The sequence below is a fragment of the Athene noctua genome, chromosome 6 (genome assembly GCF_965140245.1).
Source record: "Athene noctua chromosome 6, bAthNoc1.hap1.1, whole genome shotgun sequence".
Classification (NCBI taxonomy): domain Eukaryota; kingdom Metazoa; phylum Chordata; class Aves; order Strigiformes; family Strigidae; genus Athene; species Athene noctua.
Genome location: NC_134042.1, coordinates 50,417,069 through 50,434,113, shown reverse-complemented (window position 1 = coordinate 50,434,113; position 17,045 = coordinate 50,417,069). Strand labels below are relative to the sequence as shown.

The 17,045-nt window shown below is 40.0% G+C and overlaps 1 protein-coding gene across 1 annotated transcript in view; it reads left to right on the top strand.

The window, feature by feature from the left end:
• Positions 1-34: 34 nt before the first annotated feature.
• Positions 35-17,045, top strand: part of KLHDC1 (kelch domain containing 1) — a 30,405-nt gene continuing 13,394 nt past the window's right edge. Inside the window, exons 1-7 of the mRNA XM_074909038.1 lie at positions 35-262; positions 4,102-4,172; positions 6,598-6,715; positions 7,666-7,784; positions 9,565-9,643; positions 10,557-10,640; positions 12,592-12,675. Of these exons, the coding sequence (XP_074765139.1) occupies positions 161-262; positions 4,102-4,172; positions 6,598-6,715; positions 7,666-7,784; positions 9,565-9,643; positions 10,557-10,640; positions 12,592-12,675 (657 nt within the window). The 5' untranslated portion in view covers positions 35-160. The remainder of the gene's footprint in view (positions 263-4,101; positions 4,173-6,597; positions 6,716-7,665; positions 7,785-9,564; positions 9,644-10,556; positions 10,641-12,591; positions 12,676-17,045) is intronic.

Here is a 17,045-nt window from a genome sequence, read left to right as displayed (position 1 = left end):
TGCGCTGAGGGGAGGGTGACGCCCCACACTTTGGACCCTCCTCGCTTCCCGTCCGCCTGAGGGGAGCGACCGGCGGCGAGCCGCAGCCTCTCCCGGAGGAGGCGGTGGCGGGACGCGAACCCCGAGGCAGGCGAGCCGCTTCCTCCTCCTCTATCCTAAGATGGCGGCAGACTCCGCGGAGCAGTTCTGCGTGGCCGAGGAGCGGAGCGGCCACTGCGCCGTGGTGGACGGGAACTTTCTCTATGTGTGGGGGGGATACGTGGTAAGGCGGGAGGAAGGCGGCTGGAGGGCGCCGGGGGCGAGGACGAGCGCGGGGCGGGGGGGGGGGGGGGGGGGGGAGAGGGAAACCGAGGGGAGGGGGCGAGGAGCCGAGCGGCGGGGCGGTGGGCCCGGGGGGAGCCGGGCTGAGGAGCCCCGGGGGAGCGAAGCGGAGCGGGGGGAGGAAGGGGTCGGGGAACGGGACCCCCCCGCGTCGCCCCCGGCCGCCCCCTCAGCCGGGCAGCCCGGCGGCGGGGCGCTGTTTACCTCAGCGCGGGCGCTGATTGGCTGCCGCGGCAGCGCGCCCCGCAGGGGCGGGCGTTTTAAATGGCGGCGGCTGCGCTGAGGGGAAGGGAGGAGGGGAGCGAGGGGGCTTCCCCCCCTCCCCTCCCCTCGCTTTGCTTTCCCCTTCTCTAAGCGTAGGTGCCCCCGACCGGCACCCATGGCTGCCGCCTCCTCCTCTGTTTTTAGGTGTCTCCATCGCGGAGCGCGTGCTGGGGAAGGACTGGTAGAGCCGGTTTGCTTCTCTTTTTCCGACCAACCTGTGGTTCCTCAGAGAGGGCTTCTCATCCCCCTTCCTCTGTGGGGTGACGGCTATAATTTGTAGCTGTGTTTTTCGAGTGTGTAATTCGCGTTCTTGTTCCCGAGTCCCTGCATTTTTTACTTCTTAGTAGTTGTATGCTATGCTCAGTGTGTTTTCCTCACTCAGAATGCTGTTCTGTCACTTCAAAGACAAGCTGGTGGCAGACTAAAACCACATCTGCTTTTTTTTCCCCGTAGAAAGATCAGTAGTAGTTCTGGCATGACTAAATTCTTGTGACTTTTAGCTCTGGGTTAATTCTGTCCAAAAAAAGAACTATGAGTGATATTACATTATATACAGCCAGTTTATATTATGCACAGTGTCTGTGCATGTTAGCCCTAAAATGTGAAAGTAGCCATGCTTAGTATTCCGGCCCTGTTCAGGTCAAAACCACGTTATTATTTTCAGTATTCTGTCTATATTTGTTACAGGCTAAGGTAAACTCTGAAATGTGCGAAGCTCCTCTGAACTCAAGCAAAGAATTCTGGCTGGGGGCTCCCGGATTGAAGTTTTAAAATACAGTGTAACTTCTGAGTGTGTGTAGTAACAAAGGGAAGGACATTTCTAGGGCACTCGGGTACTAGCAGCTAGTCGACTCTTGTTTCTTCCTGAAACACATTATAGTTTCATTTCTAGAAGTTAGAATGTTTTGTTTTTTGTTTTTTTTTTTTTTTTTTAAATAAAAACATTGGACTTAAGGATAGGATAGAGCTGGGTGGCTTGTGGAGTTTGAAGAGCTGCTCTGCACCTAAGCTGGATTTATTTGACTTGAAGTGGGTTGTGCTGCCGGTGACTACTGAAATACCGAAAAGACAAACAGATACCGTGTACTGAAATACAAACCCTCAGCTGTGGTAGGTGGCAGGGTTTGGCTGGCTGGGTTGCCCTGGCACACCTTCTCTAGCCTGTCGGTGTGGCCAGGCTTGCCTGATATCAAACTAATGAAATGAAGGAGCCCTCAGGAGCCTGTAAACTGTCCCCACATCTTCCCTTTTGGGGTCTTTGTTAGTTTGTGTTTCTTGTGACTGCAAGTCATGTAAGGATTTGAATACATTGTAGTGTCGAGAAGTTAGCCACCTTTAGAATATCTTTAAATAGTGTGAGTTATCTGTGGCGTACAGGAAAATTTAGTGTCCTTTTCTGGCCTTGAACTCCATAATACTCTGTATAACTATACAACACCTAAATTACTGGTAATACATGGTAGTTCTCTATGCTTTGGTCTTTAGAAACTGAAGTTGGACTGGCTAGGGCAGTGTTTTCAACGTTTTTCTAATAAAGGATCCTGGGTTCATGGCACAGGCAAAAACCAGACAATGTGAGTTAAGCTTAGAAGATAAACTTTGCAAACATTTTGAGTAGTTTTACTTATGTATTTGTGGAGAGTATTATGAAAATCATAGTTGCTCTTTAAGCAGCACTTCACACAGGTAAATAGTTTTTACATTTTTACATTTTACATGTTGATGGTGGACTGCTGCCCAGCCAATTTATTTTTGTCATCCCTGTGTTTGCTCAGAGCTGGTTCTGTAGCAAATGCTCGGCCTCTGACCGCTGACGTATCTAGATTAAATTGGGTAGACTTCTGCACTTTGTGAAAGCTGCAGGCTGTGTTGTAACAGCAGAGCTTGTCTCATGAATTGTGCCAAACATAGTGTCTGGCTGGTACCTTTCAGATTAAAATGTAACAGTAAAGTATCATTAAAAGGCAAGTAATCAATATCAGCAATTACATTGTTAATAATTAAATTTTGGGTTTGTATTTAACTTACTCTTTTCCTCACATTCATTTAATTTTAATTTATTTATTTTTTTTTTTTTTTTTTAACTGACGCTGGCTGCTTATTCCCTCACAGTTTCATTTCTTTCTAATGCTAGGACAGTTATTAATGGTGGTGGTGTTACTCAGCCTGAGTGCTGCAGTTGCATTCTTTTGGGCTTCCTTCTCCTGTTTGTTATTCTTCTTCATCATTATTTCCCAAATTATTTTCCTCTCTTACATGGCCTCTTTTGGGAGTCTTCATAGATCTGTCTTCCACAGAGGAATTAATTTTCTCCTTCATGTTAGGGCATAGGTTAAGCTCTTTTATATTTAACATTTTGTTCCTTCAGTCACTGCAAATGACTGTTCTTTTTGTGCTTTTCAGTTACAATTTTCTCTATATTTTTCCATTACACCAAGAATTGCCTCCTAATTAAAAGTATCTCCCAAAATAAAAGATAATGAGTTTTAATTCAGGAGCTTCAAATCTGGTCTGGTTTATGTTGTTACACATCTTTCTTGGCAAAATGTTAAGCTGGTAAATCTGTGCCGTTAATGAGTGGGCCTGAGGAAGTAAGTTCCTCATTTTTAAAACGAGTGGTTTTTTCTAACTTTCTGTGTAGTTGTTGAGTTCGTTATCCATCTACACAGCGTGGCAAAGTCTCCGTTTCTGGAAAAGATAAAAAGGGCTTGTGGAATGAGGGGAAAAAAATCCTTCAGGGGAAGGAGAACTCTTTTTTTTTTTTTTCCCCTTGAAGGTGCAAAAAGCCCCAAAGAACAGCGTTAATACTTTGATGCTCGTCTTTGATGTTCTGTATTTGGAGGTGTGAAGGCTAAAGGTACAGCAGAATTTTTTCAGAGTGATCACATCAGTGACTGAATAAATGCTTCCTTTAATAGCAGCATTTTAACAGAGGAGGGAAGCGTCTCTGACAGGCTCTCTTAAGATTTTTGTATTTTTTTCAATCCACAATCATGTTACGGTACTGTTGTGCTACTTGTTAGTAGCAGTTGTCTCTGTTTCCTCATGACTTAACTGTTCACCTGGGCTATTTTCTTACCTTCACAAATTGGCTACTGTATTATATTTGTACTGTTTTTTTAATACTGGAACGCTTCTCCTCCTGCCTCTGATACACCAAACTTATGTTTTTATAAACCACACCTTAATATGAGTGATTAAAGATGCTATTAACAATCAGCAAAGCTCAGTGACATCAGGAAAGGCCTAGCACAGTATTTTTAATAGCTTCAAAAAATGAAAAACATCTTTTTTGAACTTCTAGTACAAATTGTAAAATATTAGCATTATTGAGCTGCCTTTTTAAGTCTGTAATGATCAGAGCAATAATGATGGGGAATGACTTATGCTCTGGAAGATTATCTCCTTAAGATTATTCCATGTTGCTAAGTAACACGATTTGGTATTTCATTTTAAAACGTATGGTGTATAATGCATAATTGATTTAACATTTGCAAATTTTTTTTTCGGTTTTAGTCAATTGAAGAAAATGAAGTTTATCTGCCTAATGATGAGCTCTGGATCTACGAAATGGATAGTGGGTTATGGTAAGTTGCATAATTTATGTTTAATTAATATATAAGTTGATCTTTGCATAGAGCTGCGGTGAAAAGACTTCGGCTACATAAGTTATTGGTCGTGTTCCCTGGAGTTTAAATAGCAGATGATTAATGTGAAGACTGAAGAACAGACACATACACTTGCAAATTAACTCCAGGAAACACATTAGTTACTCAAGTATAATTGTTTTTTTCAAGAGAATGTTTGAAATGATCAGCTTCAGGCTCTGTTGTTAAAACAGGTGCATTTTTTGGAGGCATTTATTTTGGCTTAGTTTTCCATACATTAACTTTTGTGTTAAAAGGAGTGTTTAAACACTGGATATTTGGGGTCTTGATCTATTTACAATTATGTATTTTTTGTTATTACTTAATTGTGTTCTGAGTGTATTTGCGTAAAGAACTCATAAGTAACCAGACCTTGCACATCACTAGCAGTATAATCTTGACATTTTATATTCATTGGGTTTACATCTCATATGTGGGGAGAGATAACGACGCCTCTTTTTAAATTTTCCAATGGTTTCTATTACAATAATTGCATTCAGTCTGGTAAAGTAGTATCCATTTGGGATTATATGTGTTTTTTGCCAGCTGTCTTTCTAGTCTCCCACCTGTTTGTATGTTTGGTGCATACCTGTATTCAAAGTAACAGTTTGGAGGTAGAAGGGAGAAGGGGAGGAGGGCTGGGTCAGGAAGGTGTCTCACAGTATGTACAAACTTCTACATCTGTGTGGTCAAGTCACTGACTTTGAAAACAACACTTTGTGTATGGTTAGCTGCGAAGTTCTACCAAGTATTTTTTTCCTTTTTTTTTTTTTTTTTTTTTAAGATTGCACACTCACTGAGACTGTGGTTTGCTGCTTCTTTTGGTGAAAGGGTTGGCTAAAGCAACCTCACACTCTCTTGGTTTTCACTCCGACATCTCCGTATTGGTTGTACTGGTACAGCTGTTTATATGGTCACACGAGAAATTGGATCAGGAAAGTGATCTGAGTTAAATATAACTTTTCTTTTTTCAGTGTTATTTTTAACCTGGATACGTTCTTGATTTCATTCAGTTTACAGCACAAAGAGTTGTACATGTACAGCCGAGTGTGCCGCACGGCACGGGAGCGGGCAGGAGTGGGAGAGCAAGAGCAGAGAAGGGGAAGGTGGGCTGGCCTCTGGCAGAAAAGGTATTTGGGAGCAGTGCCAGTTTTAGCGAGGCACCGTTTTCAGTAGGGACAGGTTACCCCTGCATCATTCACCTCTTGTCATTTAGTGCATAAAAAACTTTTCAATGGCTGCCTCCAGGGCTTTTAGGTTGGGGTATCAACCTAGCATCAGAACTCAAAGCTGTAAGAATCCTTTTCTTTATAGCCCTCAGTGGTAGAAAAATCTCGATGTGGAGGCACTGAAGAAGGGGATGGAGGTAATTGACTGGATCAGCAAGTGTGGTGGTGTTAGGCCTAGCAGAGAGAAGAAAAAGTGGAATCAAGCTTTGGACTGAGGAGGGAGACGGGGCAAAGGACCCTGTTGAAAGGCACAGAGACAAATCAAGTGTCGAGCTGAGAAAAATGAACGGGAACAGCAGGGGAAGAACGCTTCAGCCAGACACTGTGGGGTGAAAGCAGTTGAGGCGTCGACAGCAAAGCTGGGGCAAGGAGTTGAGCGCCAGCACAGAGAGGCTGGGATTTGGCTGCTAAATCTCCAGAGATTGGAGGTGTGGTGATGAGGTGGAAATCCTAAACAAATCACACATCCTCTGTATGTGTGAGGGGGAAATGCAGGTCCTGATCTGTACAAATTTGAGATCCTAGGAAAGCTGTTTTCAACGTGGAGTGATGAGCCTAAGCACAGTCTTGGCCTGATGCTCAGCCTTGTGAGTTCGGCAGAAATTGAGTTTTGTCAGATAGTTGTGTAGTGCTTGAGGTTGTGTGATGTTACATCAAGTGAGGGCAGCAAGGAAAAGGCTAGGGTCTGCTGCTGAGCAGAGAACTCGCTGCTAAAATCATCATTATTGAAGATTTTTTATTACGCTAAACAGCGCAAAATTTTAGGAGTGGCATATTGGGCACCCAAATTAGTGAGTGCTTCTGACCTGATTTCTACTTCTGCCTCAGTTTTCCATTTGTAAAATAACAGCAATATCATGTTTTCGCCTCAGGAGTTTCTGGAGTTAATAGTCTTTCCAAGTTTTGAATAATTAAAGTTTCTGCTGTACTAATGCTCTTTTAGGCTTCACCTTCAGAAAAAGAATGAGATGCTTCGTAAACACAATATTTGTGTGAAAGTCCTCTTAGACTGCAGGAGCCGAAACAGCATTTGTAGCTTTAAATCTAAAAATTATTAATACATCTGGTTTGCGTTTGTTAATTTTAGCAGATTTGAGAGCAACATTCTAAGACTTAATGTATGTGCTAAATTGCAGGACAATGCACCTAATGGAAGGAGAGTTACCTACCTCCATGTCAGGAAGCTGTGGGGCAAGCATTAATGGGAAGCTGTATATTTTTGGTGGATTTGATGATAAAGGATACAGTAATCGGGTATTGTATTCTTTTTTTTTTTTCCCATAACATACTGTATTTGAATTAATAATAATGCTGACCTTACTGTTTTGTTTGGTGTACTTTGCATTAAGGAGAAATTTAAGGAAGAGCTTTGTTTTTGTAGAAAAAGTATACTTTTAAACTGACAAAAAAACCCCTTTAGTTTCTGTTTTAATGTTCAACTTTTTTTTCCTGGAATTTTTCACTGAATCATAGCCTCAGAGTAAGACCTATTACATGAAACTTCCTCTATTTATTTCTGAAAACTGCCAATGCATTCCCAATTGCCTTTTTTTTTAAAAAAAAAATAAAAATGTTGGCAGCCATAACTGAAATTGATCTTAGAATATCACTTTTATTTTTGCTCTTTGATAGTGATTACCTTTCTTATATAACTAGCTACCAGTCTTCCTTGTAACTGAAGACTGGAGTGGCAAAGTAGACGAAGTGAGCTGTTTTATCATCTAGTGTAAATGAAGTCAGAGTTCAGTCCTGACTAGAAAATAACTGAACTGGAGCCTGTAAATCAGATCTCAGTTTAGTAATGCGTTCACAAGCTTTGTTGATTTTGGGCAGTTACCTAGTTAGGTTAGACAGAACTACTGACAGTTCTGCCAGTAGAATTGAACTGGGAGCTGCTGTTCGTCTTGCAGAAGTTTTTTGCAAGGCTTCAATTGACTCTGGAAGGAGTAAGATATTACTGTTCTGTTCTGTTCTGGCTGCATGAAGGCGAGGAAATTGCTGCTAATTCTCACACTTTGACTGTGTTCTTGTGGTGTATTGGACTCTTCCTGTATGTTGCTACACTGTCAGTTTTTTTGTTGGTTTATTTTTTGAAAGTAAGTACTCTGTTCTGGGGGTGGTGGGTTGTTCTTTTTTGTTGGTGATTTGTGCTGGATTCTTCGACATCATTTATACTGAAAATATTGTAATTTTTTTCTTTTAAGCTGTATTATGTTAATTTGCGAACAAAAAATGGAACCTATAGGTGGAAAAAAATTACAAATTTTAAAGGTCAACCTCCCACACCACGTGACAAGCTTTCCTGCTGGGTGTATAAGGACAGGTAACACATTAAGAATATTTAATATGTGTTAATTGCAGAGAGGAAGTACTATAAAGTGAAGAGCACACAGGTTTGGGATTCATGAAACTCTTAATTCTTAGCTTGACTTGCTATGGGATTTTGTGTAACTCTCCTAACAACTTTCTGCCAGACTTTTCTCACATGAAACGTGAGCTGAATTAATGGTAAGTATAAATCCACTTAAGGAGAGGGTTGGGAGATTAGTGAAAGTTTGTGGAATGCTTTGAGTCTTTAGATAAAAATCATTATGCATCTGTTACTTACGGTTTTAATTTTAGCACATTAAAAAATTAGTATAAAAATTACAGTGTTTTTTGTTGCATTATGTGAGCATTAAATTATTAACGGCAATAAAGTACATTTAGTATATTTTAAAGGATTTTAATAGCGTATAAATGCTGATAATTGCAAAGGCATTTCAGTGATTATCTTTCTTTCCTAAGAGCCAAGTCAGCCTATATATGCGTGTTGTAAAAGTTACTGAGTGTATTTAGAAAAAATACTTAGCTAAAAATAAATATTTTACTTCAGATTTTGTGTTTTCTTATGGAAAGTGTCCGGATACTGTGGCATATCTGGTCACAAGGAAGTGACATGTTATAAAAGTTACTGTAAACAAGAATATGATATACAGCGAACACCATAAAATGTAAATGATTAAGCTGTTTCTAGATTCCACATCTAAAGAGGTTTTGCATAAGCTGTATAATGCCTCTCAGTACTATATCTTGGTTTTGTAAATGTAATTTAACTGCAAGATACATGAAATTACATATATTTGAACGACTTCTCCTTAGCTGTTGATACAAGATTATTTAAAACTAATTTAATCTATTCGGAGTATCATGTAACCCGCATACTGAGAAAATGACCTATTTTAGGTGTCAGAGTATAACCTTTTCATTTAACAGAAGTATTTGGGGACAAGCTATGCACCTTTTCAGAAGTATACATTAAAATTTCACAAGATGTGAATTTGCAGATCAGGATGTCGTGGTGTATTGCACAATGCTGTCAGTAACTCTGTTTCCCTAGGAATGTCAGTCTGGAATGACCTTCACCATCCCATCATTTCCTAAATTGCCTTCTCCCAAGATCACTAACAACTATACCAAATATCCTCAAATGTTGAAGTTAAACAAAACTTTAGGAACCATTACTTATGGATGGCCATTTCATGGGTGGAATATTAGGCTGGGAGGTGTGTAACAATACTTGCAATGCAATATGTTGAGTAGTGCTTAGTTGAAAAGAATCTTTTTATCAGCTAGAGAAAGGCTTTGTGGGTCACAGGCAGTCTGTGGGCTGAACCTCGGGAACATTTATTGTGAAAAGATGTATACAGAAAGCTAACAAATACAGCAGGAACATAGGAATTTCAGTAGAAAAGGGTAGGAATTCTAGCAGAAACACAGGCATTTCACTGTTGTGTGTTATGTGTCATTTTGAGGCTCGTGTCTGAAAATGTGATGGTGATAGTTAAGCTTGTGGATGGAGGAATAGAGAATAGGGACTGTGAGGTATCTTGAACCTTCCTTGCTTATGTGCATTTCTGTTAGGCTTGAGCAGTGTAACTACAACCTTCGTCTCGGTAAGGTTTGCTGCGTAATTAGGTGCAATACAAAGTATTTCAAGTTCTTAATGTTATTAGCAGTACAGCAGGTAAACCAAAATTTGAAATAAATTATTACAGCTTATCCACTTGAACGTTATTTACAAAACAGCTAACTGAACTTGTGTTTTGTTGTGGTTCTTTTAGGCTAATATATTTTGGTGGCTACGGCTGTAGGAAGCATAATGAACTGAGTGATTGTTTTGATGTCCATGATGCATTTTGGGTAAGAGATTTGTCACAATTCAGAGTGATTTATCCTTTCTGATTGTCAAAACGTGATCTTTTGTACTATACTCAGTAAGTATGAAAATCTGCCTGATTTTTTTTCTTTATTTGTAGCATCAGCAGAAATGGAAATTAGAATCTTTTGACTCAGATTTGAAATTTCAGATAGTGTGTGTTGGGAGCAGTGGGTGTTCAGCATATTCTGAGTACCCAGTGCTAGGCTTTGAGTGCAGTGAAACAAAATGCTGTCAAAGCAGGAACAAAGGCAGTATTTTAAATCTGAAGACATATTTTAAATACAAAACTCCCAGAAAATGTTAGAATTTATTTCCTTGAAGTAACAATAGGGAATTTATAGCTTTACAAGCCTGACAAATACTTTAGGTTGATTTTTTAAAAATTTGTTATCAAGAGTAAATGCCATTGCTTTAAATGCCTGGATTAGATAGTTTCCTATAGTGATTTCTTACAGTTAATAAAAGAAGACTCATTATTTAGTGACAGGAATTAATAAGAAATAGATATGCATTCAAAGGAGTATAGATCCTTACATATGATGTTAAATATCGACTTACAGAAATTTATTTCTTTGTACAATCTATTTATTTCTCAGTATGTTATGCTAAAAATGAGAAGGTAGAATTTGTCTACTGCAGTGACTGATGTCAGAGCTCAAAGCCCATTTTCAAAAGTGTCATCAGCCCTAACGTTCCCCAGTGCTGTTGACCTTCAACTAGACCTGAGCTGCTGCATCATTATTAAAAATATCAACACATGTTTCTTCTAATAAAATTATCTATTTTAGTTCATTTTCTGTTTTGACAGATCACTTGTGAGCTTGCCTCCTTTAATAAGCACAAAGATTTTAAAATAAAATATACTTACTTTTAATTTTTTCACTTCTTTTTTAGGAAGGACAGATATTCTGGGGATGGCATAATGATGTTCATGTTTTTGACACAACCACACAAACTTGGTCTCAACCAGCAATTAGAGTGAGTGTTTTTCAGTCTTGTCTTTTGACACAGTTGTGATTTTACTGCATTTCGAATAGGTATTGTGCTCTAGAAGTTGATGGTGGGAAAAGTCATTTGAATATCCTTTGTATTGCTCAGGCTTATTACATTAAACAGGATGCCTCTGAAATGTGGAAAATTCAGAACTGATATGATTTTTTTTTTTTCCCCATGGGGTGTTATTAAACTGGTGTTTTTCTTCTAATGTGGTTCTGATGCAAAAAATATCGTAAACTTCAGAGAGGTGTTAGAAATCTGGACACACCAGAAAATGATACAGTATTGTATCTAGGGGATACTTTTGAGGTAAAGCTTTGTATTGAAGCTTTAAGACAACTGTTGGGAATATAAAATTACTGTCAGCGCTCCGTTGCTGGAAAAGGCAAGGCACTGCAGTACTCCAGACAACAATTTAAGTAGGAATACCAGAGTGGGGCTGAGGAACGGGGTGTGGAGGTGTTTCAGTGGCTCCTCACAGAGGGTCCTGCAGAAACGGATTATGGTGATTCTGTCGACTTTGGGTGTCCTTGCCAGGGCTGTGGATATGGAGGAGGTTGAGGGCTGGAGCGCAGCCGTTAGCCCAGGGCAGCTCTGTGTTCACCCTGTGTCACACCTAGCGAAGGAACGAAGCTGAAGGTCTTTGGGGAGAGCGTGGTACAAACACACAAACGGTTTCAATGGTGCCAAGCTGAGGTTAACAAACCCCTGTATCTCAGCTGTTTTCATATGAAGCTGTTTGGGTGACTCTGTGTATAATTAAGATGCAGCATGGATAACCCATCACTGAGAACATGAGAGATTAAGGTCTGCCTGGGGATTTCACCCTTTCCCCTGCCTCCCCCTTTTCATAAAGCTGAGAGGGCAGTGGGAAAGGTGAAAGAGCAACAGTGGTTGAAATCTAGTCTCTCTTGGTTCACTGTTCAGCTTTCACAGACATAAAGAAGCCAAGGGGAGAGTTAATTTGCTGTATTGTTAGTTCAGACCTTTGGTTTTCCTTTGTGAAGTAAAGATACATGTTTGGTATGCGAGGGTTATAGAGTTGTTAATTTGAGCATTGAGTATATGGAGTTGCTGTGTTCCTTTCAAGAGTTAATGCTGAAAAATCCTTTGAACGAATATCTCCCAGTCATGCTATGCTGTTAGAATAAACAGATCAGATAGTCTTCAGCAAATACATTATTTTAATAGTCTTCCAAAGGAGCGTTTATACTCAGTTTCCCACTAAAATAGTAATGCACACATTTCTATTTATTAATATTAATATGATAGTATGCTGTAAAGGTTCATAAAATCCTGGTGAGTTTACATAAGAACTCACTAGAAGAAGTATACTGTAATGTCTCCGACACTATTTTATGGTCTTTATAGGATGTTTTAAAATCCCTGTAAAACTAAATGCAAAAAGTGAAATTACACTGAAAAGTAAAAGCCAATTTTGCTGTCTTTATTTCTGATTTACACAGGGAAGATTTTTTGGCATGTGGCTATTGGATGTAACATCAGATTTTAAGATCTGATTTGCAGAGATTTTAGTACCAGTTCCTGATGGTTTGCACTTTGGAAAAATAAAGCTGCACAGGAGATATCAATTATAACTGATGTGTTGCTGTAATTTTATGCTTAGGAATTAAAGATAAATTAATTGAATTTCACTTAAGTAAAGCAATGATAAATCAGACCAAGAAGGAATATATTAAACATTAGCAACTGAGGCAACTCAATTAAAGTCATCCTTGGCAATTATATGTTATCTTCTAATGTCTGTGGTGTCTCGGACGTGACTACAAATGATTTCATTCTAAAGTTGCAGTTCTGTCAGCATACTGATGCATGCTGGCCTTATTTTTGCAGTCTCTGTGTTACTGACTTGCCACTAGCCTTGGCTGGCGCTTCGATGATGTTCTGAAGGATCTTATTTTGATTCTTTCAGGGTGGAGATCCACCTCAGCCTCGAGCAGCTCATACGTGTGCTGTGCTGGGAAATAAAGGTTACATCTTTGGAGGACGAGTGCTGGTTAGTGTGTAATTACAACATTTTATTGGCAGTAATATTATTTTCTTGACAGTTATATTTTTAATAGCAATTACTTTGTAGCAGAAAAAAAAATTCCCAAATGTCTTTGGCCTAAGCTGTACATTAGGGGCATTGAATCCAGGGTGCTGCTGTTCATCCCCCTCTACCTTACAAAAAGAAGAGTCTGTCTTTCTGTCTGTAGTATTAATGATGAAGCATACATAGTCCCAGAAAGGGAAAAAACAGGTGACTGTATGGTAAATGCAAATGTTTATCAATCAGCAAAAATGGCTGATGTGTGCTTAACCTCTCTACGAGATGGTTCTTTGAAAGTGGAGCAAAAGCAAGTCTGCTGATAGACCAGGTTTAATAAATGATGAGATGCTAGCATTCTGTGCTTGCTACAGCTTAGCAGATCTATACATCAAACCTGCAGGCTTTTTTTTCCCCCTCTTCACGTAATGAAATGGTAGCAAGTAGTAAATAGAACTGGGATTTTAGCTTGTGTTCCCCCTGCTGCCCCGCTGAAGAAAGAGGAAATGTGTAAGAACAGTCAGTTGCTCACATACACATCTCTCATCCCCTGGTGTTTACCTTCGGGGGAAGTGAAGTTCAGAATAGCTGGTGGGATACAGTATTTTATATTTACAATTGCCACACGTGGTTCTGAAAGGTATGAAGTAACAAATTTCAGCTGGCTTTACAATTTAAACCTTTGTCATTTTTTGCACCTAAGTGACTGAAATCCAGCTGTCTGGAGGAACAGCACGTGATTACAATGGCTGGATACAGAGCTGTTTGGCTCAGTACTCTCAGGCTGGTACAGGATGCTGCAGCATGTTATCTGATAGCACAGGCTACTGCAGACACAGGTCGTTCCAGTCCTATTAAGCCTCTCCTCTGCTCTCTGAATGTCAATTTTGCAGTCTCAGTCTTTACCTCCAGCATGCTCTGTGCCCTTGATACAGAATATCTGCAGCACGCGGTAAAGATTGCTGTTAACAGCTTTATTCTGAGAGATTGATGTTAACAGCTTTATTCTGGGGAACCAACATAAGCTCTTTACCACAAGAGCAAGGCTTGTATTTGCTTTCTTGATTCAAGATTGTGCCATTTAATACACTGTGGGAGGATCTTAAATCTGTTGTCCCTGAGGTAGTAGTAGTCAAAGGCAGTGTAAGAGCTGTCTAAGATGCAATCAGTGCGTATTTAAATCAAGACTAGAGTCTTTAAATCTTAACTATACCTAGCTCTTTTTAACTTTAAAAAAGGTCATAGGCATCACCCACCCTGGTTGTCTGTACCTAACAAACTTGAGGCCACCACCGGTAAGCAAGGAGATAGTAAAACCTTTCAGCAGCACAATTTTTCTAGTACTAGTCAGAGGAGATTTTCTCTTCAGTTCTCTGCTGAAGCATTCATGTAAGAACTCAAGCCTGAGGAAGCAATCCAATACAGAAGACTTATTCCTCTCTTATGTCTGAAAATAAAGATGGTAGTAGTAGTCTTAACTAATGCAGGCTCCCCTATCGTTTGTAAATTTTTTGAAAGGACAGTTTCTGTATGAGCTGGAAAGCATACCAACTCTTTTTAGAACTGTTGCAAAAGCACAGGGAAGATAATATTTTTAAAGGTCTCTGTATGAGCTGGAGTTTATGAGGAATGTGAGAAATACATTTTGTAAGGCAAGTAAAAAAACCTCCCTATTTAAGTTACTGTGTACTCTTCCATATTTTTTTTTTAATTTAAATTTTTAGCTCTTTTTGCCTACAGCTAATTTAGAGCCTTTAATCACAGGCAGCTAGAGGATGAGACTCGATGCTTTCTATCTCTACTACTATGAAAAGTAACAGTGAAGAAGCTTTTGAAAGCTCCTGGTGCTGTGTTTCTATAGTTTTGTTATACAAAAGAGAAGGAATTAACTGTTGGTTGGAAATGCCCTACAGTGAACACATGCCAACTTCATCTTGGAAAGCTGCCATGACCTAAACCCTATATTCTCAAGGACTTGCATAAAAAACAGTGTAAAATTGCACTTTGTTCCCTGTCCCCTGTTTTTCATGCTGTAAAAGCTGTGTTCTAATGCAGTGTTCTTCTCGGGGAAAGTCTACAGTTCTGTTACAAAATGGCTTACTCCTGCTTGCTCAGACAGAAACCAGACCTACAGATCAAGGCAGGTTCAGAATGGCCACGCAATGTCCAGCCAGTTTTTCAGTTTGAATTGCTTCCCACAGCTGCAGGAAAAGTTTTAATCTAAGTAACATTTCAGAGCAATCAGAAAAGAAAATAACCAGAATTGATCCTGTTGGTTCTTACCATTCTGTGTTATCTGTTATGTGGCCTTTCATACAGGCTCACGATCTCTGGAATTGTTGCTAAAGCCCCACCTCTGAATGAGAGAACTGCACGCAGTAGCTTCCAGAGCTGTAGGTTTGGACAAACTTGATTTGCAATTAACTAAGGAAATGAAGGGATATTAGAAGAGATTGAAAAAGTATCTAGTCTTACTTGAATCTTGTGTGTCAGAGTTAACGGTGCAGGGCTAAGTGATGCCTCTGCTCTGGACTTGCTCTTTCATGTCAGCTGTATAAATGAACGCTTGCCAACCACAGCTGAACTGAATCCTGCTCCTCATTTAGCAAACCTGCAGACGTGAGAGGGAGAGAAACCTAGGTGTGAAGAAGTAAACACGCAGCTCAGGACTTTCTGGCCTACCATTTATTTCTGAACACTTCCTCAACTTCAAAGCCTTGCTCCCTCTGGCTTTTTATTGGCAAGGGCTATCTCTGCATGGTGCAGAGGTCTTCACCCCAGAAACAGAATAGCACTGAGTGTGGTGTCCAAGCTAGTTAGGGGTGCTGCACTGTGCCTCTTGCAACTGAACTGCTTTGTAACTTGAGCTAGGATTCTCGCGCAGCCTCTGCAAGAGGAATTATTAGTAAACTGGAGCTCACCTGTTAGTTCTCCACTGTGCTGTTGCATGACTCGATATGCCCTAAGAGGACGTGTCCTCTGGCTTCCATTTAACTCTGTTTGACTACAGGATTCAGAAATACAAAAAGGCTCTGAACTGAAAAGGTTTTTCTCTTCCTCAGGTAGCGTCAGCTTCCTTAATAACCATTTGCTAAATTTCAGTGAAACCGCTTGGGAACAATGTCAGAGAAGAGTGAAATTTTGGAAAGCTGTATTTAATTTTGTAGGAGAGCGGCAAGCGTAATTTTCACCTTAGAGATTATTATTGATTCACTTTCTATCCTAGAAATAAATGGAAGGAAACTTAAGAAAGGTTAGGGAACATTCAGTGGGGGCTTGAGGAATTAATGTAAGTCATGAAACAGGAAAGAAAAGCTAAAGACATCAGAAAACCACAACATTTCCTGACAACAGGAGTAACTCCTCCCCAAAGGATGAAGTCTTGCTTTTCTCCATAAATTAAGGAGCAAATACGGGGTTGCTCTGCTCCTCCTTCTCCTTCTAGTTCACCATAATACAAATCTTCCCAGGGAAAAGGCTCTACAAGGAACCAGAAAGGGCCAGGAAGTGTCATGAGGCTTCTCCTATTCATCTTTCTGGGAGGAAAGGGCACCTTTTTCCAAACTTGGAGCTAGAACTGGTAAAAGAAGATGGTGATGATCAAAATCAATTGTACCAGGAATCATTTGAAAACAGGCTCAGAAGTATTATGTGGACTCTGTTCCTCCAGGTAAGCCCCTGAAAAAACAGAAATGGGAGAAAGTGGGAAGGAAGGAGAGTTAGTCCAAAAGTTGATGCAAGTCTCATGTTTGATTTAAGTGGAAAATTTTCATGTAGTGAATGATGAAGTAATAAAGTCTTTCCAGCAGCTCTTCACACATCTGATGCCTTAATGTATGCATGCTTATATTTCCTGTTATCCTTTCTGTCACTGAAGATCAGAAGATACATTGAACTGCAGTCCTCTTAGAAAGATTTGAGCTGTAATAGCTGTTTGATTGTAAATCTCAGAATGGAGAGCTGCACAGAGTTTACTGTAACAGCAGCGAGCTGTAAATATGTCACCCTTCATGCCTTTCATCGTGCTAGAAAGCTAATCCTGAGACAAAGCAGATCCTGGTTAATGTTTGCTGGGCTGCAAATAAATGAACATGTGGTAGATAAGTAGAGTCCTTGCAGCTCAAAGGAAAATGCAAACCCTCTTACGAGGCTTGATGCTTTTAAACCAATTAAGAGTCATTTTAGGATTATCAGCTAAAAAGATTAAATATAGTAGATAGCATTTAGAAATACACGAGAAACTGCAAGAAAACTTTGCATATGGCAAGTGAGGATACTACAGCCTGACTGTGTGCTTTACAGTTGCCCAAATAAGGGTCGGGTAGAAAGGCATTTTC